The following is a 23797-nucleotide window of genomic DNA, read 5'->3' as shown; positions in this document are numbered from 1 at the left end:
GTGCAGCAGGAAGGGAGCACTTCACCCCTGAAATCCTCACTCAGGAGGGGTTTGGAAGGACAGGGAACTCCTTAAAGCTTTCTGGTGCAATCAAGTATTTCTGCCATGAGCTGGGTTCTCTTGGGGAGTTTTTAAACAGTTAAATTTCAAATTACTGCCGCAATACTCTATGACGTATAAAATTACTGTTCTTCGGTAAGAGTCACTTATAGAAAATGTATAAAAATCTGGGACTGGCCTTCTTTGGCAGCCTGGTGCTCCAGGGGTAACTCCTGTGCTCCTCCTCCCCTGGCAGGTCCTTTACTCTGACAGTTTCCGCAAGCAAGTCCAAGGAAAAGCCGCCTACGTCCTGGACACGCCGGAGATGCGGCGCGTGCGGGAGACCCAGAAACACATCTCCACTGTAAGAGCACTTCCAGAGGTGTCCTTCCCCTGGGAAGGGAGTTCGGTGTAAAAACAACCCTGCCTGGCAGCAAGGACGACGTGTCCTACCAGGTTTGGGTACCCAAGGCTTTAATGTTAAAGCAAGTCTGGGATTAGGATTGGGAAAGCCAAAGTTCAGGAGGTGGAAATGCCCCTGGAGCAGGAATCACAGTCCTTTGGAATTGCAGGTGAAGTACCACGAGGACTTTGAGAAGAGCAAAGGGAGCTTCACGCCCGTGGTGACCGACCCCATCACGGAGCGCGTGAAGAAGAACATGCAGGACTTCAGTGACATCAGCTACAGGGGCATCCAGAGGAGGGTGGTGGAGATGGAGCGGAAACGCGTGGACCAGGACCAGGAGAACCTCACAGGTCAGGAGACTGGGCACATCTGCTGCAGGAGGGGTTTAATTTAAGCTCAGCCACAGCAATTCCAATTCATCATCACCTGGAGATGTTCTTGTCCAAGTCCTTTTTGGAAATATTCTTTCCCAACAGCTGTAAATGACCTGTGACCTGCTGTCCCCACCTTGATAATGTCACACTGCATTTATGGTTCTTCTATTTTGAACTCCATCTCTATCCATTAGAGAAATGCTTTGCTGTTGATTGATTGTAAAAAAGCCAAACTTGTTGTACAGAATTGAGAAGCACTGATTTATAAAATAAGGGTGATTTTTCAAAGAATTCCAGACTGGTTTGGGGTGCAGGGACATTAAAGCTCATCCAGTCCCACCCTGCCATGAGCAGGACACCTTCCACTATCCCAGGGTGCTCCAAGCCCCATCCAGCCTGGTCTTGGCCACCCCCAGGGCTGGGGAAGGCACAACTCCTGTCCTGCTGTCCTGCTAGGCTGTGCTGCTCGGCCTCTCCTCAGGAATTTCCTTTTTCCTGCAGGGCTCCGGGTGTGGAGAACCAACCCCGGCTCCGTCTTCGACTACGACCCCGCCGAGGACAACATCCAGTCCCGCAGCCTGCACATGATCTCAGGTGTGTCCCACGGGAAAAATGGGATTTGAACTCCTGCAGGGGTGGGGTCTGGTGCCAAACAGAGCTGAGAGACCCCAAGGGACCCAGGGGACAGAGGAGAATTTGGCTGTAGCTGCTCCTCACCAGCATAACTAATGGTCAAAAAATACATCATTAATCTTCCTATCATAAAAGGATCCAACAGAGGCAGGAGGAGGATTGTTTGTATGATCCACAGCTGCCATGATACAACCTGTGCTTCCCTTTGGAATTACTGAAAGGCTGCTCTCAGTGACCTTTTTTTTAGCTCCTGTCCGAGAGGAAAAATACCTGGATGGTAGAAAATCATGGGGATGGCCCAGTGCTGTGTCAGGAAGAAAATCACAGGATAATTAGAATAAAAATTTTGTAAGCAATGAGGACTAAGGGGAAGGAGGCTGGAGAAAGGATAAAACACTGTGAATATTGAAGAGCAGAATTTCAGCATGGAATATTCAAAAAAGCACTGGGAAATCCCACTATGGAACTATAAAACTGCACTGGGATTGTGGAAAAGTTGAACTTTGCAGGGCTGGGTTCTATGAGGTCTGAGCTCTAGGGTTGGTAACTCTGAGAGCCTGGGGATTGGTGACTCTGAGCCCTGGAGTTGGTGGCTCTGAGCCTCAGAGTTGGTGGCTCTGAGAGCTTCAGGGGAGGTGACTGAGAGCCCCAGGGCTGGTGGCTCTGAACCCAAGAGTTGGTAGCTCTGAGAGCTCCAGGAGTGGTGGCTCTGAGCCCTGGTATTGGTGGCTCTGAGCACCGCAGGGTGGTGACTCTGAGAGTCCAGGGGTGGTGGCTCCAAGAGTCCCAGGAGTGGTGACTGAGAGCCCCAGGGTGGTGGCTCTGAGCCCTGGGGTTGGTGGCTCTGAGACCCAGGGATGGTGGCTCTGAGCCCTGGATTTGGCAGCTCTGAGCCCTGGAGTTGGTGGCTCTGAGCCCTGGAGTTGGTGGCTCTGAGCCCTGGGGTTGGTGGCTCTGAGCCCTGGAGTTGGTGGCTCTGAGCCCTGGGGTTGGTGGCTCTGAGCACCCCAGGCTGGTGGCTCTGAGCCCCAGGGGGTGACAGTCCTGCTGCCCCCAGTCCAGGCGCAGCGCCGCAGCCGCGAGCACTCGCGCTCCGCCAGCGCCCTGAGCATCAGCGGCGCGGCCGACGAGAAATCCGAGCCCTCGGAGGGCACCGACCAGCGCCTGTCCTACTACAGCAACGGGGGCTTCTTCACCACCACGGCCACAGGTACAGCACACCCACGGGGACAGACGGGCTGCCCGTGGGAGTGTGTGCAGCAATCCCACCGCCAGGGAAAAACCCACCTCCAAAATGTTGACTTGTGCACAAGCCACAGCTGTAAATGTGCATTTTTAACTGATTTTGACCTGTCCCTGATCTTTATTCCAACCAGCTCCATCACAATCCCATAATCCCCACACAATGACCTTTATCAAACTGATTTTGTCCTGTCCCAGTGGCCTGTCCCTGATCTTTATCCAAACCAGCTCAATCACAATCCCAGAATCCCCACACAATGACCTTTATCCCAACCAGCTCCATCACAATCCCATAATAACCTCACATAATGATCCTCATCCCACCCAGCTCCATCACAATCCCATAACCCCACACAATGATCCTTCTCCAGACCAGCTCCATCACAATCCCATAATAACCCCACACAATGATCTTTAGCCAAACCAGCTCCATCAGAATCCCATAATCCCCACACAATGATCCTTCTCCAGACCAGCTCCATCACAATCCCATAATCCCCACCCAATGACCATTATCCCAACCAGCTCCATCACAATCCCATATTCCCCGCACAATGATCGTTCTCCAGACCAGCTCCATCACAATCCCATAATCCCCACCCAATGCTCTTTGTCCATCCCATAATACCCCACCCTCTCTTGCAGTGGGCTACAAGCAGGTCAAGACCATTGAGCTGCCACAGCAACGCTCGTCCTCAGTGGCCACCCAGCAAACCACGGTGTCCTCGGTGCCTTCCCACCCCTCCACTGCTGGGGTGAGTGACCCTGGGGGACCTGGAGGGGGCACAGCCACTCATTAATAATTAACTAACACTAATTAATAGAGTTAGTCCAAGCCTGAGTTTGTGACATTCCAATCTGTGCGGCTGAAGCTCTGTATGAAACCAGGCGTGACAGGGACTTAAGTGGGACAGAGCCTTCCCTGTGCCTGGAAACTTGGAATTAGCTCCTGAAACTTGGAATTAGCACTGGAATGAGTGGAAATTTCCAGCTGGAAAACTGGAATGAGCATTTGGAAACCTGGAATTAGCAGCTGGAACCCTGGAATGAGCTCTTCTTCCTACTCAGCCCTTGAAAACTGAGGAGTGGGAGGAAGTGCTCATTTGGAGATTGCCTCTGGAGTAAAGGGCAGTGGGAATGTGCCTCCAAAAACTGCTGGGAGGCAACAACTTCAGAGTGACACTTGGCCTTGCTCAGGCTCAGTGTCACCAGCACAGCCTGGGGCTGTGGCACTCGGGCACCCAAGGGGCTCAGGGAGGGAGAAGAATCCACAGCCAGATTTGAAGGAGCAGCCAGACCCTGCCGTGACACCAATCCCAGCCCCTGGGCTTTGACCATGTCCCTTGGTGTCCCTGCAGGACATTCAGGGCTACGCCAGGGTTTGATCATGTCCCTTTTGTCCCCTCTATGGCTGCTGTGGTTTGTCCATGTCCCTTTTTGTCCCTGAAGACATTGTATCCCCTGTAAGGCTCTGACCATGTCCCTTCTGTCCCTGCAGAAGACATTCAGGGCTATGCCAGGGTTTGGTCCCTTTTGTCCCATGTCAAGGTGTGACTGTGTCCCTTCTGTCCCTTTGTGTTCCTGAAGACTTACCGTCCCCTGTAAGGCTCTGACCATGTCCTTTCTGTCCCTTCTGGAGAGGGCTGGGGCCATGTCAGGGTGTGACCGTGTCCCTTCTGTCCCCTGTAAGGCTTTGCCCACATCCCTTCTGTCCTGTGTCCCTGCAAATGTTCCAGGCCATGTCAGGGTGTGACTACATCCCTTCTGTCCCATGTCAGGGTGTCACCATGTCCCTTTTTGTCCCATGTGTCCCTGCAGAAGAGATTACAAGCCATGTCAGGGTTTGACCGTGTCCCTTCTGTCCCTTGTGTCCCTTCAGAAGAGGTTCTGAGCCATGTCAGGGTGCGACCCTGTCCCTTGTGTCCCTGCAGAAGCCATTCTAGGCCATGTCAGGGTGTCACCATGTCCCTTTTTGTCCCATGGCCCTGCAGAAGTTCCAAGCCATGTCAGGATGTCACCATGTCCCTTGTGTCCCCAGTAAGGCTCTGACCATGTCCCTTGTGTCCCTGCAGAAGACATTCCAGGCCACGCCAGGGTGCGACCCTGTCCCTTGTGTCCCTGCAGAAGCCATTCTAGGCCATGTCAGGGTGTCACCATGTCCCCTCTGTCCCCTGTAAGGCTGTGACCCTGTCCCTTGTGTCCCTGCAGAAGACGTTCCGGGCCATGTACGACTACACGGCGGCGGACGCGGATGAGGTGTCCTTCAAGGACGGGGACACCATTGTCAACGTGCAGGCCATCGACGAGGGCTGGATGTACGGCACCGTGCAGAGAACCGGCAAGACCGGCATGCTGCCCGCCAACTACGTGGAGGCCGTGTGAGCTGGGACAGCTCCCGGGGGCTGGGACAGCTCCCCGGGGGTGGGACAGCTCTCCGGGGGTGGGACACCTGCCCCGGGGATGGGACACCTGCCCCGGGGGTGGGACACCTGCCCCAGGCCATCCTGGCCCCCTCAGCCCCCACAGACATAACTGCAGAGCAAAACACACCTGGAATATTTCACACATTTGCAAAGGTACCTCTAAGCAGATCCCGCCTTTCTCCCAATGCCAAACACTCCCAATTGTTGTCTGGAATGTCAAACATTTCATCACACAGACACTACACAACATCTCCAAAATTCCATTGCCAAAGGCTAACACACACATTATAGGATTCATCCTCCCACAAAGAGAATTTTTCTGGGCTGTTCTAAAACGTTTCAATCCCTTAATTTCCTTTTCCATTTAAGCTTTGTATTTCAACCCAGTTTATTTGGGGAGGGAAAAGCAACCACCCCTCTCCTGCTTGCTGAGCTCTCATGAATGTGTTCTCCTGCAACTGTTCTGGGGGCAAAAGCTGTGATTTCTTGTAAATTAGTGATGAATAAAGCTGAGGTTTCTGCAGTATGGCTGGATGCTGTGGTGCTGGAGAAGGGAATTCACCCCACAAACTGTACTGAGGGAGGACCCAGAGCTGGGGTTACTCCACACTTGAACATCAGTGTTTGCTTCATCCACTGCAGCACCTGGAGCAGCCACTCCACAGGGAAGCAGGGAATAAAAATCCCTGGCTCTTGTGTCTCCCACAGACTAAATCCAATTTAATAGTAGGGGTTGTAGCATCAGCCCTGAGGAATTCAGAGTGCAGAGGGAATTCCCAGCAGAGGCAGCATGGGAGGGAAATGTCCTTCCCCAAGGCAGGGTCCAGGACTGGCAGCACTGGGAGCTGGGATCAAAACCCTTTCCATGGGTCAGGAACATCCTTCCCTGCCCCAAGGCATGGGATGGAAAGCTGAACTCTCCTAAGGAGGCAGATCTGGAGCCAAAACCACTGCTCAGAAAAGCAAGAAAAGCCACAGAGCTTCCCTGTGTAGCTCCAGGCTGTTTGTCCTGTCCCTTTTCTCCATGAGACACACACAGGGCAAAAAATACTCAGAGTTTTGCAGAGCAGATGCCACCCTGTCCTCGAGGACCTGCTCCTGCCTTACACCAGCACTGGTGACATTCCAAAGTCCCTCCCAGCCTTGGGAATCCAAATCTGGGGGAAGATGAAGAGAGAAAAAGCCCAAAGCCACCAAACCACGAGGCCACGACCAAGTCTGGGAACTATCAGCTCTTTATTTGCCCATGTAAAAGTTGGAAAAGCACCTGCAGCAGTTCCTTTCAATAAACACCCATCTGGATAGCTACAGTACAATATATACAGATCAGAATTCCAGAGGGAAAACCCGGGAATTCTGGCTGAAGGTCTCCAAGAAGCAGCAATGCAGTCCATGCAATTAAAACTCCATAAATTATTACCCAACATCTGCTGTGAGTCTGTACACAATATACAAAGAGCTCTTGTCCAATCCATCATTTCCTCACGGAAAAAAAAGTCTTCCCACAAGGAGAACTGCTGCCAGCAAAGGCCATGGGGCAAAGCCTGGGGGGCTCTGCAGAGTCTCTCTCCCGGACAAGAACATTTCCTCTGAGCTTGAGTCGTACAAAAATACATGGAAAAATAGATCCAGTACAAATCCCAGGCTCCTGCTGGAAGGGATGAAGGCAGCTGACCTCCCACGTGCTGCCAGAGCTGGGGCAGGAGGGGCACAGCTGGCAGCTCTCAGCAGGAGTTTGCAGCACTAAGAACACTTTGGGGTTGAAAAAATAATTTAATTACTCTGTTGGTTTGGTTTTTCACAGTCTCTGCTATTGCACAGCTTGGTCAGGTTTTTCTTTCACGGCCCGAAAGAAAGATGCATAGCAATCCCATAGGAACACCTCTGCCAGGGAGGAAACAGTCCCACAGATCTGGGAGTGGGGGGAACCAGCGAAAAATAAAGGAGAGAAAAAAAAAAGGAGAAAATAGAAAAAAAAAAAAAAAAAGGGGGGGGAAAGGCAAGAAAAAAGGCAAAGTGAAAAGAAGGAAAAAAAAAAGAAAAAAATGAAGAGGAGGAAAAAAGGAAAAGAAAAAAAACAGAAAAAAAAAGGAAAAGGGAAAAAAGGGAAAACTGGGAAAAGAAAAAAAAGGGAAAAAAGGGAAAAGGGGAAGGGAAAAGTAAAGGAAAAACAAAACAAGGAAAAACAAAACAAGGAAAAACAAAACAAGGAAAAACAAAACAAGGAAAAAAAGGAAAAAAAGGAAAAAAAAGGAAAAAAAAGGAAAAAAAAGGAAAAAAAAGGAAAAAAAGGAAAAAAAAGGAAAATAAAGGAAAATAAAGGAAAAAAAGGAAAAAAAGGAAAAAAAAGGAAAAAAAAAGGAAAAAAAAAGGAAAAAAAAGGAAAAAAAAAGGAAAAAAAAGGAAAAGAAAAGGAAAACAAGGGAAAAAACCTTATGAAGATATTAAACAATATCCTATAACCCAAAATGCAGACTGAGGAGTAACAGCAGTCAGGGACCAGGGGATGCTGGCCCAGCCCCTCCTGGGGAGCGCTGCCCTACTCGGGGCCCTGGGCAGGAGGGCAGGGCCAGCGTCCCTGCAGGCTCCTGCTGATGCTCGAGGCCATCCCCAGCAGCTTCTCCTGCATCTCCAAGAGCTGCCTGCCCGAGAAGCCCTGCAGGTCCTCGGAGGCCAGCTGGGCTGCCAGGGCCTGGATCTGCCCCGGCAGGTCCAGGGGGGGCTGCTCGCTGCTGCCCGCGTCCGCCAGATCTGCAAGGAGGGAAAGGAGACAAGTGCAGGGAATCCGAGCTGAATTCCAGCTGGTTTCGTGCAAAATCACATCTCTGAGCAGCCTGCAGTGGATTTATTCTGTGGGAAATGTTCCCAGCACAGGCACTGCACCCTGCACTTGCAGGGTTTGAGCACGATTGGAAGAATAAAACTAAACCCAGAATAAAAACAAAAGGATGAGGTGTTCCCACCAGCAGAGAATGGAGACAGGACAGCAGAACCCTCCAAATCCAAAGCAAAAAGCCACCAGCAGGTACCTGCTGCAAGTTTTTCCTCATCTCCACTCAGAGATTTCTCCTCCACCTCATTTCCAGGCTTCTCTGCATCCTCAAGCACTGGGCTTTCCTCCAACACTCGAGATTTCACCTGGGCAATTTTGGGGAGAGAAAACGTTTTCAGATTGAAAAGCAAAATCAATAAATTATGTGGTGAGATACATTTTAGCCTCACAACAAATCCAATCACTTTTACTGTTAATAACAATAGTTTAACCAAGTCATCTGTATCCTGAATTCATGGTACTGAGGCAGGCAGGGATTGGGTTTTCAAGTGCTGTTTTTAAAATAATACATCATTCCTGCTGCAGTCAATGAGATCAATCCTGGCTTCCTGGGTGCTAAAATTCAACTTTACCTGCTGCTCATGGTATCCCTTCAGAGCCCTTTTGACATTGGAGACCTTGGGGGAGCGGATGGGCAGAGTTTTGATCTCCAGAGCTGTCAGAGTGCTCAGGTCTCCCACGGTCTTGATGTTCTTGGCTCGGATGAGCTGCCCCAGGCCCCTGGCACTGCAGCAGGGGAGGGAAAATGGGTTATTGGTACACAGAAAGGGAATACCCCGAGCTGGAAGGGCCCACAGGATCACCAATCCTACTCCTGACCCTGCACAAACTGCCCATCCCTGGGAAGCTTTTTAGACATCAAAAAAGTACTTAAAAAATGCCAAAATTGTCAAGTCTCTTCCCCACCCAACCAACCCCAATCCCTTTAAAGAATTCTGGCTAAAATTCTTTGGTAGTTTCCTCAGAGCTGAGTTTCTACTGAAATGTCAGCTCCACAAGCAAGCAGCCACTGACCAGATGTTGGATGTGATCTGGGGTAAAATGACATCCACGGGGGCTTTGCAGCCAGCCAGGGCAGGGTACACGAGCTCCGAGAGGCAGGGCAGAGACTCCTTGGCCATCTCTGTGATCTGGGACAACACAGGCAGAGTATTAAATTAACTGTCACACTCTGAATAGAGGGAAAAAAATAGAGAAACATGAACCAAAGCACTTCTTACTAAACACTTCTTTGAGCTCTTAAATTTAAGGGTACGAGATCCTGGGGACAGAAATCCTTTGGTTGGAGTGGTAATGTGCTGGATAGAAAAAGAGGAAAAAAATATCTCAGGGTGGTAGGAATTGAGTCAATGGTAGGAATTCAGTTAACAGTAGGAACTCAGTTAATAGTGAGATTCTAGCCCCTGAAACCTCAGAGTTCACAGTAACAGAATGAGACAGGCTAAGGCAGCTTTGTTTCTTACACTTCTGATCCTCAGCCCTTACAACTGTGTGTAAGTGACCACAAACATGCACTGAGCCATGCTATTTATGATAAACACACAAATACTCGGGACACACGGAGTACTGTACCAGGATTTACCCTGACCTGCATGTTGGAGAGGATTTTAAGGCTTCTGGAGGAGGGTGAGGAATGGGATCTGACCACAGGGCTCCTCCTGTCGATGTCGTCCGCCAGGCCCTCCTGAAAGATGGGGTTTGCAAAGGAGACTCGACGGATCTGAGGAGAGAAGGAGGCTTTAGAGGGGGAGCTCAACCCAGCACAGCTTGGTGAAGTCACTGAGGAGACAAAAAAACACCAGTTTGGAATCACTGAAGTTCTTGAACGACCCAGGGAACGTTTCAGCCAAGGACAGACTGTGAGGATTCCCTGAGGAATCTCTGTGTACAACCCCGAGCATGCTGCTCCTGGTTTTGCAGTGAGCCAGGGTGCTCTGTTTCACAATAAAACCCCTCACAGTGCAAATCTGTCAGTGCTGGCACATTCCAAACCCAAACCTCACCACTTCTGTAAGACCATTCACAACAGAAACCAGTAATTCAACAGATTTGGGATGATTTCAGTTCCTCATCCCAGCTTTGCAGCGAGTAGCACACAATTGCCAGGGAATACCTTATTGGCAGGTGACAGGGAATCATCCTCCTGGCTCCTCTTGACGCCTCTCTTGAGGATGCTGGTGGATGGGGAGGCTGAGGGAGACCACGTGCAGCGGGCCTGGAGGCTGGTGGGGCTCTCAGCCACCTGCACTGAGGGATCCCCCTCCACCTTCAGAGGGGAGTCCACACTCTGATCTGCCAAGGCCACGTCTTCAGGCACTTTGATCTCAGTTTCCACCACTTCCTCCTTCATCTCTTGATCTGGAACAGCACAAGTTTCTCCAGCAGAGTTCTCAGCTTCTCCTTTATCCTCCTGATTTCCTTCTAGCTCCTTCACCTCTTCTTCCTCAGGTTTGCTGTCCACATTCAGCTCCTCAGGCACCTCCTCCACTTGTCCATTTTCATTTATTTCCTCCTTTTCTGCAGCTGCTGGTTCCTCCCCTTGGTCCCCTGAGTCCAGGCAGCTCTCCCTGGGCTCTTCAGGAACACTCTCAGGCAGAACCTGCTCTGCTTCCTCCTTCTGCTCAGCAGGTTCCTTTATTTCCTCCATGGACTCTGTGGTTTCAGCTGCTGAACCCTGTGGAGGCTCTGGATTCTCCTCCTCCACCCCCACACTGCTTCCCTGCAGGTTTTCCACATCCATTTCCTGCCTTTCCAAGCTGAAGGTGCTGGGTTCACTGGGAGGGTGCAATGGAGTGCTCATTCCACACGGAGCCAGGGCCAAGCTCTCCTCCAAATCTGAGTGACCAGAGACATTCCCAGGAGCCTGAACTGGGGTGCTCTCAGGCTCCTCCAGCTCAGGAGCTTTCTCCTGTTTTGACTCAGTCACCTGCTGCTTTGGCTTTTTGAAGCAGCAATCACAGCTCTTGATTTTTTTCACCCTTTTGCTCCTCTTGTTCTGACACTCAGGGCTTTGCAGAGAGGACAGCTCAGCATCTGGAACATTTGCTGCAATGTCCCCTGTGCTGCTTGGCTTCTCCTCCTGTTTGCTCTCCTCTGGCTGCTCAGACTCACAGGGGCTGCCCAGTGCCTCCATGGATGCATCACCCTTGTTCTGCTCCACGCTGCTGTCCTGCAGAGCACCTGCATGCTCAGAGCTGCCTGAGCCCACAGCTTCTCCAGCAGCTGCAGGGATTTCCTGCTTTTCCAGGCCAGCTGGCTCAGCTGGCACTGCAGCACCCGTGCCAACCTCAGGCTCACCTTTACTGGCCTCCAGTGGAGTCTTGGTTTCATTTTCCTGGGCAGATGCCTCAAGGCTCCGGCTCCCTGCCTGTCCCTCTTTCAATTTCCCCTCAAGAGAGTTGCTTCTGCTCCTGACTTTCACAGTTTTTTTCTTCTTGGTGCTCTCCTCCTTGCCCTCAGAGCTGTCAGCCTCAGAGTTCTCTATGCTGGACAGCAACCCCTGGGAAGATCTCCTGGTGTGGTACCGTGGGCGCTCCACCTTCTGCCCTGCTGTGCTGAGGCTGCCCTGAGCTTCCCCCTCTGCCCTGGGGGCATCCTCTGCCCTCCTGGCAGCCCTGCTGCCCTCCTGCTCCAGGCCCCTGCAGGCAGGGGAGTCCTTGGAGCTCCAGTCCTCTGCCACTCTCTCAGGCTGGCTGCTCTCTTTTGTGTTCTCTGTGGTTTTCCCAGCAATTCCTTTCTGCTTTTGGGATCCGTCACCCTTCCCCTGGGAGAGCTTCTTCTGCCCAGCTTTCTCCTCCTCTTTCCTCCTGTCTCTCTTTGGGAGCCCATCCTCCTTCTCCTGGCTGCCCGAGGAGCTCTCCACGGCCTCTGAGCGTCTCCTGGAGGAACGCCGCAGCTGCTTCTGCTGGGGGGGCCCCTGAGGCACCTGGCTGTCCTCCCCTGGGGCCTGCTCACAGCAGCTGCTGCTCTCGGGGGGAGTGTTTTCCTTCGAGTCCATGTCCAGCCCCTGGGCCTTCTCCATTTCTGCGATGGCATCCTCGGCTTTCTGGATGTCTGCCTCCGTGGAGAGCAGCGCCTGGGAGTGGCTCAGCAGGATGTGCTCCACATCCTCCACTGCAGAGCTGGGCTCAGCACTGCTCTCCAGGCTGTCAGGGGCCAGGGTCTCCTCTGACCTGCCCTGCAGCTTGGATTTACTGCCCTGCAGCTCCATCCTGCTCTGCCGGCGCGTCACCCTGCGGGTGACCACAGCCCCCGCGGCGGGCTCGGCTTTTGGAGGGTTTTTATCCTCCTCTGCAGATTTCTCTGCTCTAGCACCAGCCTTGCTGTCACTGCTGCTTTCCTGTGTGGCTGCCTCAGGGGCACTCCCAGGCAGCTCTGGCACAGAGCTCAGAGGGGCTGGGCTGAAGGGCCTGCTCTCTGCAGCCCCGAATTTCTCCAGGGTGATGAAGGACTGGCGCCGGCTCACGGGCTGGGGCGTGCCAGAGATGATGTCACTGGAGGCTGAGCTGTTGGTGACATCTGAGGTGTCCTCCTTCCCTGCTGGGGCCTCCTGGGGAGCTGCTGACACTGCACTTGTCTCCAGCCCCTCTCCAGTGGATGCTTCCTCGGGGATCATCTCTGCTGTCTCCTCTGGGACCATCTCAGCTGTCTCCTCTTTGGCCTCCCCCTCACCAGTGCGGGCTGGGCTCTCCTCTGGGTGACATCCTTCACTCCCCACGTTTTCCTCCTGTCCCAAGAACATCAACAGCAAAAGGTTTGTACCAGGAATCAAATGGAACAGTTGTACTTGTCCTATGAATATAATACAACAGTCAACTGCAGTCCTGGAGCAATAGAAAACAACACACCCACAGGGTTTTTCTAACCACCAAATGATTTATTGTCTGTGTTTTGATAATCATAAAAGACACTTCTAAAAAAACATTTAATCCCAAAACAAAGAACTCTAACAATGCTTGGAGTTCTGCTGTATTTCACTGGTCTGACTGGCACTACAGTCAGCACAGCAGCTGCTCAGGCAAGTCCTCCCCAAAAGGAATTCAGGATTTACAGTCTTTACCCCAGTAAAATACTGTGGCAGCACAGGCACATGGGTGATCAGAAACTGCTCACATAAATCCTCCCATTCTGACATCAAATACCCAGTGATTTGGTCTAAATGATATTCTAATTAATCCTAAATGAATAAATTACATAAAGCAGAGCACAGCACTGCAGTGGTGTTAAATTTTCTCTCACTTGGTGTTGAGAATGGAAAACAAATCACAAAACCTCTCATTTTTGGCAGAAACTGATTTTAGTCACCATCAGACAATGGGAAATTACCTGAGGTTGGTCTGCAGTGTCTTCTTTGGCATTTTCTACTGGAGGTGGCATTTCCCTAGAAGAGAATTACTGAAATCAGTGTTGCTGCCAAAGACAACCCTTAAATGACCTCAACTGGGCAAATCTACTCACAAAGAATCTTCCTGGCTCTGGCTGTACTGGGAAAATGAGGTGGTGTCCTGGGAAGCATCCAAGTTGTTGTACATGGCAGGAATATCAGCTCTGGAACAACACCAGCAACGGGAGTCAGACCCTTCTCTGGAATTTATTATCTCCTGATTTCAAGGCCATTCTTATCAGATCCATTAAATCTTCATTTTTGGGGAATAAAAGCTGTGATTGGGATCCCACTCTGCAAAGAATTCACCACAACCCAGAGGAGTTCCTGTCTCAAGTCCTGCTCACACTGCTTCTGCTGCCCAGGCACATAAAACACACCAATTTTATTTTCTCACATTAGAAGAGATCATTCTAAAGATTCTTCTGCAGTTGAGATGAGTCTTGGGAATCTCCTAACTCCTGACGTGCTGCTGACTCAAGAAATCCTAAGTTTGTTTTACCTAAACCTTTCATTTCCATGATTTATGAAAAATGACATCTTTTATTTCACACTGCATGCCAGCCCCCAAGTAAAAATGTGAATTGCAAATCCCCAAACTCCAAACAGACTAGAGAGAGTGTATTTAATCAAAAGAGGAAATGCCATTGCTAGAATAATTTGGTTGCTTTAAAACAGCAAAGCAAGGAACTCTCTTAGCTTTAAACTTCATAACTTGTATGGAAGAACAAGGCTCAATGACCTGTGGTGGTGTGAGAACAGGAACTGAAGTCAAGTCAAGCTCAGCTACTCGAGGATGATATTTCACATAAAGTTTAAAACAATAAATGACAGACCTCTTTGACCTAAGCACTTCTTTCTGATGTTCTGTCAATATTCTTGGTTTTGTTTCCGGAGGAATAAACACAAAATCAACAGATTTCTCCTCTTCCAGAAGCGTCTCCTTTGTTGTCTTAGGAGATGAAAATTCTAGTTTTAACTGCAGAAAGATAAAAAACCCCAAATCCTGGGTTAGGAACAAGACAGGAACTGAAAATCAGGAATTTCTGAAAGGCATGAGCTATCTCTGTGAGGGATCTGCCAACCCCAAAGCCCACCAAAACCCAAATCTGTCACAGTTTCCACAGAGTGAGGACTGAGGCTCCTTCCTGCCCCCCTCCCACCCAGCCTGACCCCTCCCAAACCTCAGCAGAGAATTCTGACAGGAATATTAACTCTGACTCTGCTGGGCAGCCCAGGCTGCAAAGGAAAACATTTCAGCCTCCCCAAATCCCTGATTTTGTCCTGCAGCTCCTGGATTTGACTCCAGGACCCCTCTCTGGGAGCACTCTACCTTTGCAGGTGTTGCCTGCAGGTTGCTGGGCTTGTCTTTGCCATCACTTTTGGGTTCACTTGTCTGGGCCAACATTGAATCTCGTTTCTGGCCCACCTTCACCTCCATTCCACTGATCTTTGCATCCAGCTGGGAATTCTCCATCTGTTCAGACAAAACCACACTCAATGCACTGTGGGAAGGAACTCCAAGCTCACAAACCCACCCCGTGTTAACTTCTAGAATAAAACCAGCCCACATTCACCAATTTCCTCTGAACTATGTAGAGAACAACTTAAAAATTAATTATTTCAAGTTAGTTCCTAGAACTCAAAATTTACAATGCAGGAAATGGCAAAAACCAGCTGAGTCTTTTGACAGTGTTAACCCAGCACAGTTTATCATCCCAAACATGAAACCACTGCAGGTCAATGAGATTAAAAATCCCAGCTGCCCTTTCACTCCCTGCTGAACAATTCCCATGAAATCCCAACAAAACATTTACCATGTCAGAGAAGGGCCCACTGCACTCCTCAGACACCTCAATGCTCTCAAAACCAGGCAGCAGCAGAGGGATTTTCTTTTTGGCTTGGCTTAACACAGACCTGCTCAACAACAAAAAATAAAAAGTAATTTTAGATTAGCAGCAGCTGGCAATAAAACATCCCCAGCTCACACAGGGAATCAGAATGCCACAGCACCCCTTTGAGCCCTCCCTGTGAGGATGCCAGTAATAAAATCCTGTTTCTTACTTGAGCTGCTGTGGGTAGCTGAGGGAGGAGGCCTTGGCAAAGGTGCAGTTCCAGAGCTGGGCGCTCTGCTGGCGGATCTGCTTGTTCCTGTGCTGGAAGGCCACGCACAGCACGGGGCTCAGCTGCTGCAGCAGCTCAGAGTCACAGGAGCCCGGGCAGTGGCACTGCAGGCACTGCAGGATCTCTGCCAGCAGCTTCTCCAGCTCAGGGGGAACAAAACACAGCGCTTTTAATGGAAGTTTTCAACTAGAATCTGAAATATTTCAATTATAAATTCATTTTCAACTTTACATTTACAGCGTGAAATGTCACATCACATTCAAATCCCAGAGCTGAGTGCTCCTCACTTCTAGAATTTAAAATTTAAGTTTAAAATAATTTAAAAATTAAATCTCTACCCTCACCACATTTTTGTTATTTTGTTTTAATACAGAAGAAATTTCAGAACTCTGCTGTTCCACATCTCCCCCAAGCCCAGTGATTTCTGCAGTAAATTTACCTTGTTGCTCAGATTGCTGTAGACTTTGGGTACCTCAGGGAGCCTGCCAAAACAAATAAAATTCATTTCTATTTTGCTGTCTCATTTATCCCAAGCATAAAAATTTAACAGACAATAAACTCCAGCACTACACACTTGTTTAGTGAGTAACTTGATGGAATCATTTTGTGAAATGAGCCTCAGTTGGGGATTAAATAACTTCCTGATGGAGTTTCCCAGATCATCCTTTGAATTTCATGGATGCTGATATGCTGACTTCAGGAGGAATTAATGGAAAAGTCAGTGGTAATCAGTACAAATTTAAAATAAAAGCTTTTCTTATAAATTAACTTCTAATTGCACTCTAACGCTCTCCTTAAACAACTTCCCAGGCCCCATAAATATTTGTATTAAAAGCAGAAACATTGGCATTAAAAACCTGAAGTACCTGAATTCCATAAACTAAACAATTCCATATAAATAAATATATTCCATGTAGAAAAAATCCTTAGGTACAATTAGCCAGAAAAATGTGAGCAAACTGCACTTTTTAACTTGTTTTATAAGCCTGTGACCTCCAAGCTGAAGAGGTTTCTAAATTTTATTTGCTTCCACATGTCTTACTTCAAAAATATTTATCCAGCTTCTCCTTTTTCAGCAAAAAAACTTTGAAAAAAAATGATGCTCAGAAAACAATCTTTTCCATTTTTATGAATAAATGCAGGGAAAACAATACTCAGGAAAAAAGCAGCAGGCAAAGTTTTTCCCAGTGTTTCCTTCCGCTTCAGAACTTCCGGGATTTCAGTGTACATCAAGCAACTACCATTAACTTCCTAAAAATATTAAGGCAAAAAAATTTTACTTTTTCCTAAAAGAATGTATTTATTTTTATCAATAAACATCTTCCCTGCAGGGCAAGGTGGAAACAGCAGATGGAAAATAAACTCTTGAGCCTTGCAGAGATGCCACGAGAGTCACACCGCGACATTTGAAACACGGACCTCTCCTCGCGCCCCGCAGACCCTGAGCTCCACCCCGAGTTCCCCAGCCCTCCCTTCAAACACTGACTTGTTTTTCTCATAGAACAGCGCCAAGGGCTTGGAGAAGGTGGCCAGGGTGGTGCCCAGGAGGGAGGGCAGCGAGATGTGGCTGATGACGGCCTGCAGGGCGGCCAGCAGCGCGGTGCCCAGCGCCTGCAGCGCCTCCGCCTGCTGCTCCCGGCAGCTCAGCTCGTGGAAGGAGTCCAGCAGCAGCAGCAGCAGCCTGAACAGAGAGCTCAGCTTGCCAAGGGGCTCCTTCTTCTTCTTGGCCCAGTCTGTGGGTGTCTGGGGAGCTGGGGTTCAAAAGTTCCATTAAAAATTGCATTTTTTTTCCTTAACCGACGTAAAAAGACAGCTGAGCATTGAGTCTGCATGAGAGGCAGAACTTTGATTCCCAAACCAGATCTACAGATAAATAGCTTAAAAACTGCTTTAACAACTTAAACACATGCATAAATTTATCTGATTTCTATTCTTATTCATACTTCTGGCTGCTCAGACTCCGCATTTAAGGTTTTAATGCCTACTTTAAAATAAACTCAGATGGCACCTGATACACAAATTCTGGAACAGTGAACAGGAGGGAAGGAGAAATAGAATTTTTTATTAATTTATTTATCTGGAAATCAAGTTTACATTATGCTCTTCCTCATCAACATTTCCAATTAAAGCATTTCATTCCTTCAGCAGCCCAACACTGCATTTTAATATTTTAACAAATTCCCATGGGACAGGTCAATTTTAACTACTTTTTTACTGAATTATGCTTTTTTTGGAAATTATTTCTTCAGCTTTAAGAGTTTAAATGGGAATAGGAAACAAACCAAAGAACATTTTATAAACAATGACCCTTTGTCTTCTGTTAAACTCTAATTTTTAACCAACTCTTGAAGCCACAAATAGAAAACCCAAAATTAAAGTATTTCCTTACATCTGTTTTTGGGCTGGAATTTAGTGCCATAGGGTGCAAAGTTGATGCAGTCAACCATGACTGACACAAGGTGGGTGAGACCTTCCAGCATGGAAAACACCTGAGGAGGAAACAGAAACAAAAATCAGTCAGCAAAAAGAAAAATCAATCAGAAAAAAAAAAAATTCAAGTAGCAAAATGAGAAATCTACCAGGAGAAACAGAAACCAACCATCCCCCTCCCCTTGTGGTGTGAGTTTGGGAACAGGCAAATTAGGTAACAAAACTACTGATACTTTTAAAATCTTCCTTTTTTATACAGCTTTAGGAGTAAAACCCTTAAATTTTAGTGTTCAAGGCTGATGAGTCCATGTTCTCCTTCCTAACTTCAGTGCCTGTGTTTGTGGTATTTATAAACACATTTCATCTAGACAAATCCCATTTACCACCACAATGACACTCATTAATCATTCTTATTAATTAGAAGACAAATCTAAAATCTGCTTAACTATTTGAATATTTAGACTTTATACTTATTTTCACTCCCTTTTTTCCCTTCTCTACCAACTCCTGTCAGCAAAAAGAATTCTTAAAGCTTCAAACCTCACCCAAGCCATTCCACACTGCAGAAATCACATCAGAATTTACACCACACGTTCTCAGGTGAATTAAAAAGAGATCTGCTAAATGATCAGTTTTATACTCACTACTGGAGTTTCACCTTCTAGCCCAGCCATGATCTTGGCACAAAGCTCCTCACAGCACAGGTTTTCTTCTGCTGTTGCCACCAGAGCAGCACAGCGAGCAAAGGCTCGGTACAGCTCAGACCAGGAGCGCAGCAAGGACTTCAGACTTGCCTGGAAAGAGAGAGGAAAACTGGGTAAACTTCAACATCTGTGCACAGAGAAAAACTTCCTTTGTGCTTTCTTCTGCTGTCAAAACTTAGATTTAAATCGGAGGTTTAGGGTTTTGAATCCATGGTGTTGCACTGAACCCAAAACCCAGCTGATTGAACCCAAAATCGGCTCTGAGAGTTCAGAGATTTTATAAACCCCACGTTTTGAATTAATTTGATTAATCTGCTGTTACCTGTGGGAATCCCTGAGTGGGGAAAATGTGGGATACTGGCAGCAACAAAGCACTGTACACAGCACTGAAGTTGTGCTCCAGGGCATCCCCCTGGTTCACCTCGTTATTCTGCAACAAGAAAAGAGTTTTATGGTTTAACATGATTCATTTCCTCAGACTTGTGAATACTTTGCTTGTTAAATAAACAGTTTTTTCCACTCTTCTCCAAGCAGATTATCTCCCAAACCCCATTATCTCCCAGATTATCTTCTGGGAGAAGAGCTGCTAAAATCTGCTTTTTCAGAAGAGACCCCTTGGGGAAGTCGCCTCCCAAATTTTGTCTCAAACTGGGACATTTAAATATTTAAGCTTTATACTTATTTTTATTCCCTTTTTTCATTTTCTACCAAATCCTGTCAGCAAAAAGAATTCTTAAAGCTTCAAGTCTCACCCAGACCACTCCACAGAAATCACCACATTGGAGTTTACAACACGTTTTTGTGTCTAATTTAAAAGAGGTCTGCTAAATTATGTTTAGCAAAGCTGAAGCTGCAAAACTGGGCTGACAAATAAGGCTGCTCCTGATTCACTGTGATAAATACAGTTTGAAATCAGATATTCTGCTCTCCCAAGAGCTCAGGAGGATCCTGCTAGCAAAGGGTACAAAACTCTGTTTCTAAAAGCCAAAATACATCCCAAAAAACCAATCTAGGAAAGGTCTGGGGTGTTCCTCACTTCTTCCAGCTGCAGTAACTGATGATCCCAGAGAATCCTGGGATGGGTTGGTTTGAAAAGGACCTTAAAACTGATCTCATTCCAACCCCACTGATCTCACCCCACACCTCCCACCCTGCCAGGCTGCTCCAGCCTGGCTTTGGGCACTTCCAGGGCTGTTCAAGGCTTGGAAAGGCAAAGAGGTCCCACAGCCAAGGACCACAAGGAAATGGTTGTTAATCAGGCTGTTGTTAATGAGGCTGCAATTGATTTTTAAGTCAGTCCTTGTTGCTCCAGCTTGGGATCAGGCTCTGACTTAGCCACAGCATTCCCTCACTGAGCACTCTGAAAATCTGGAGACCAAAACTCAAAGCAGGAATCATCTTCATGGACATTTTACTTGCTGGACACTGAATTTTACATGTGCTGGTCAATAAATAGTACAGATTTCAGGGAAATTCTCCCAGCTCCTCCAGAATTCCAGCCCAGCCCCTCCCCACCCTCCCAGCAGGAATTCCCAATTCCCAGTATCCCATCCATCCCTGCCCCTGGCAGTGGGAAGCCATTCCCTGTGCCCATGCTGCTGCAAACAGTCACAGCACCTAAAACTTTCTTCATAAACTGTATGATTTTTAGATCTAATGATTAATGAGGATTAATTAATTCAGCAATGCCTACATTATAATCAACTTTTTTCTAGTAAATAAGGTGCTAAATCTCTTAAATATTATAATTTATAAGGCTTTTATTACACTAAAGATGTCCAATCTGAACATCCCAATCTGGGATTTATTTGATTTTCACACCAAGAAAACCAACCCATGGCATTTAAAAGTTAGTATTTCCTGGGGGGAACCTTCCCATGGTTTTCACCAGCAGGATTATGCCAAACTAGCTAATTCCAAGAGATGGAATTCCTTAAAAACTTCAGATAAATGCCCAGCAAAGCTCCCCTGAGGGGGTGTGGGGAAGAGAGCCAAGTTCAGGGAGTAAGGAGTGCATCACCTGATTAATCCAGTCGGTGAGGGGATGCACAACAATGCTCCACATCCTCCAGAGGTGCTCCTTGCTGCCCAGCTGGCCCGCACTGCGGTCGATGACGCCGAGCACGGAGTCGCTGAAGGCCAGGGCGGAGCTGGGCCCGCACAGGGCACAGCCCACCAGAGCCTCCAGCATCCCAAAGAACCTGCGGAGGGAAACGCCACAGCTCGGGCTGGCCTGCCTCCCAGCTGGGGGGACAGGGGACAGGGGAATGGGGGGTGTTTGCCAGGGGTACCTCTCGTCTGTCACACAGCGTTCCAAGAGGTTGTTGTGGAAAGGCAGCTGGAGCAGGAACAGAGCTGGAGTTCCCTTGGAACAGAGATGGAAAAGGGTAAAGCAGCACTGAGCACTGAAGTGGCTGCCTCACTCCCACAAGTGTTTCTGCATTGCATTGAACTCTGAGCCACAAATTCACTATTATTACTATTAGCCAAAAATTCACAATTATTATTATTAGCCAGAAATGCACAATTATTATTATTACTATTAGCCAGAAAAGCATAATTATTATTATTATTACTATTAGCCAGAAATGCACAATTATTATTATTACTATTAGCCAGAAATTCACTATTATCCTTATTAGCCAGAAATTCAAAATTAATATTATCATTATTAGCCAGAAATGTACAGTTATTATTATCATTATTAGCCAGAAATTCACAATTACTATCATAATTATTAGCCAGAAACTCACTACTGTTATTATTACTATTAGCCAGAAATTCACTATTATCCTTATTAGCCAGAAATTCACAATTAATATTATCATTATTAGCCAGAAATTCACTATTATTATTATCATTATTAGCTAGAAATTCACAATTATTATTATCATTATCAGTCAGAAATGTACAATTACTATTATCATTATTAGCCAGAAATTCACTGCTATTATGATGATGATTAGCCAGAAATTCACTACCATTATGATCATTATTAGCCAGAAACTCACTACTGTTATTATTACTATTAGCCAGAAATCCACTACTATTATTATAACTATTAGGCAGAAATTCACTACTATTATTATTACAATTAGCCAGAAATTCACTATTATTATTATTAACCTGAAATTCACTATTATTAGCCAGAAATGCACTATTATCATTATTAGCCACAAATGCACTATTATTATGATTACTATTAACCAGAAATCCACAATTATTATCATTACTATTAGCCAGAAATTCACAATTATAATTATTACTATAGCCAGAAATTCACTATTATTATTAACCAGAAATTCACTATTATTAGCCAGAAATGCACTATTATCATTATTAGCCACAAATGCACTATTATTATGATTACTATTAACCAGAAATCCACAATTATTATCATTACTATTAGCCAGAAATCCACAATTATTACTATAGCCAGAAATTCACTATTATTGTTACTATAGCCAGAAATTCACAATTATTATTACTATTAGCCAAAAAAAATCACAATTATCATTATTAGCCAGAAATTCACTATTATTACTATTAGCCAGGATGCACAATTATTCAAAGTTGTCCAAAATTGTCAATTCTAACACTCTGACACAAAAAGGAGAGGGAAAACTGGAAACCCAAGATGCTGCCAGATCTGGGATTTGCTCATTTCCAGGTCACAGCAATTGATCTTTTGGGCAGCTTCTGCTCAAATCCACCACAAATAATTCAGGTTTGCTAATGCTGAGAGCACTTAATAAAATGTATTTAATAGCTGCTAATTAAAACTTCAGTGAGGAGCACACTCCTTCCTACTGAGTCTGCTCCTCCCTAAACAAAAACCACCAAAATTCAGCTGCATTTCAGCCTTTTTTCACAGTTTTTTGTGATTATTGTCTGAATGTTTTCTTACCTGTCCCCCCTTCTGATGCAGAATATGAAATTCACTAATAAATATCAGCCCTTTTTGGGCAGTAATTTCATTAATTAGACACAGTTCAATTAGTGAGGCCTGCAAACAAAGCCTGCACTCTGCAACATGAAATAATCTGATTCTGATGCAGCACACAGAACACGAAATTCACTAATGAATATCAGCCCTAATTTCATTAATTAGACACAGTTAAATTAGTGAGGCCTGCAAACAAAGCCTGCACTCTGCAACATGAAATAATCTGACTTCTCCAAACCTTTCAGCACTAATGAAGTCCCAGAATTAATTCAGACTTACATTTAAAAGATCCATGTCAGCAACCTGATAAGATGGGGAGCCCAATACTTTTGGAGGCAACTCCTTGACAGTGATATCAATGAGAGACTAAGTAGTGGAAGAGAAAAAATTACATTTAAATATATTTTTCTGAGAGTTTAAATCTTTTAAGCAACATATAATACAAATAAAATACAAAAAACATACAAATATAATTTTTGAATTGAAAGTATAATTTTAAAAATGCACATATAATACAAAAATTGCAAATAAAATAAATACAAATATAATACAAAAATACAAATAAAATACAAAAAATACAAATAAAATAAAAAAATTCAAATAAAAAACCAAAAAATACAAATAAAATACCAAAAAAACCAAGTAAAATACAAAAACACAAATAAAATACAAAAAATACAAATAAAATAAAAAAATTCAAATAAAAAACAAAAAATACAAATAAAATACAAAAAAAAAACCAAATAAAATACAAAAAAACCAAATAAAATACAAAAACACAAATAAAATACAAAAAATAGAAATAAAATACAAATATAGTTTTAAAATTGCAAATATAATTTTAAAAATGCAGATATAACTCAAAAAATGCAAATAACACAAAAAATACAAAACCCACACAAAAAAAAATCAACGCCCCAAAAAATACAAAAAAATACAAAAAAACTCAAATAAACCTCACAAAAATACAAAAAACCTCAAAAAAATTTACAAAAAACCCCACAAAATTCCAAAAATGCAAAAAAATTTACAAAAAACCCCCATAAAATTACAAAAATCCCCAAAAAAATTTACAAAAAACCCCCAGAAAATTACAAAAAATACAAAAAAATACAAAAAAAAATTTACAAAAATATCTCCCCCCCAAAAAGCAAATACAAAAAACCCCACAAAATTCCAAAAATCAAAAAAAAATTACAAAAAAACCCCAGAAAATTACAAAAAATAAAAAAAAAATTACAAAAAAATACAAAAAAATTT

The 23797-nt window shown here is 45.8% G+C and overlaps 2 protein-coding genes across 2 annotated transcripts in view; one reads left to right on the top strand and one right to left on the bottom strand.

Moving 5' to 3' along the window:
- The window catches only part of NEB (nebulin), a gene marked incomplete at its 5' end in the record, with an annotated part of 67777 nt that extends 62134 nt beyond the window's left edge, over positions 1–5643 (top strand). The window contains 6 exons of the mRNA XM_039711367.1: positions 296–403; positions 612–795; positions 1321–1413; positions 2510–2662; positions 3340–3449; positions 4903–5643. Coding sequence (XP_039567301.1) covers positions 296–403; positions 612–795; positions 1321–1413; positions 2510–2662; positions 3340–3449; positions 4903–5076 — 822 coding nt within the window. The remainder of the gene's footprint in view (positions 1–295; positions 404–611; positions 796–1320; positions 1414–2509; positions 2663–3339; positions 3450–4902) is intronic.
- Positions 5644–7455: 1812 nt separating this feature from the next.
- RIF1 (replication timing regulatory factor 1) overlaps positions 7456–23797 on the bottom strand; it is a 28927-nt gene continuing 12585 nt past the window's right edge. The window contains exons 15-35 of the mRNA XM_039698759.1: positions 22817–22903; positions 20883–20956; positions 20612–20792; positions 18914–19021; positions 18532–18681; positions 17847–17946; positions 16944–17208; positions 15897–15939; positions 15398–15600; positions 15151–15250; positions 14667–14810; positions 14170–14312; positions 13408–13497; positions 13276–13330; positions 10064–12676; positions 9539–9670; positions 9171–9248; positions 8965–9080; positions 8523–8676; positions 8147–8255; positions 7456–7868 (exon numbers count right to left, since the gene is read on the bottom strand). Of these exons, the coding sequence (XP_039554693.1) occupies positions 7657–7868; positions 8147–8255; positions 8523–8676; positions 8965–9080; positions 9171–9248; positions 9539–9670; positions 10064–12676; positions 13276–13330; positions 13408–13497; positions 14170–14312; positions 14667–14810; positions 15151–15250; positions 15398–15600; positions 15897–15939; positions 16944–17208; positions 17847–17946; positions 18532–18681; positions 18914–19021; positions 20612–20792; positions 20883–20956; positions 22817–22903 (5157 nt within the window). The 3' untranslated portion in view covers positions 7456–7656. The remainder of the gene's footprint in view (positions 7869–8146; positions 8256–8522; positions 8677–8964; positions 9081–9170; positions 9249–9538; positions 9671–10063; positions 12677–13275; positions 13331–13407; positions 13498–14169; positions 14313–14666; positions 14811–15150; positions 15251–15397; positions 15601–15896; positions 15940–16943; positions 17209–17846; positions 17947–18531; positions 18682–18913; positions 19022–20611; positions 20793–20882; positions 20957–22816; positions 22904–23797) is intronic.

The sequence above is a fragment of the Passer montanus genome, unplaced genomic scaffold, assembly GCF_014805655.1.
Source record: "Passer montanus isolate IOZ18808 unplaced genomic scaffold, ASM1480565v1 scaffold1, whole genome shotgun sequence".
Lineage (NCBI taxonomy): Eukaryota > Metazoa > Chordata > Aves > Passeriformes > Passeridae > Passer > Passer montanus.
The sequence above is the reverse complement of the archived record's forward strand: the minus strand, read 5'-3'. Positions and strand labels throughout refer to the sequence as shown.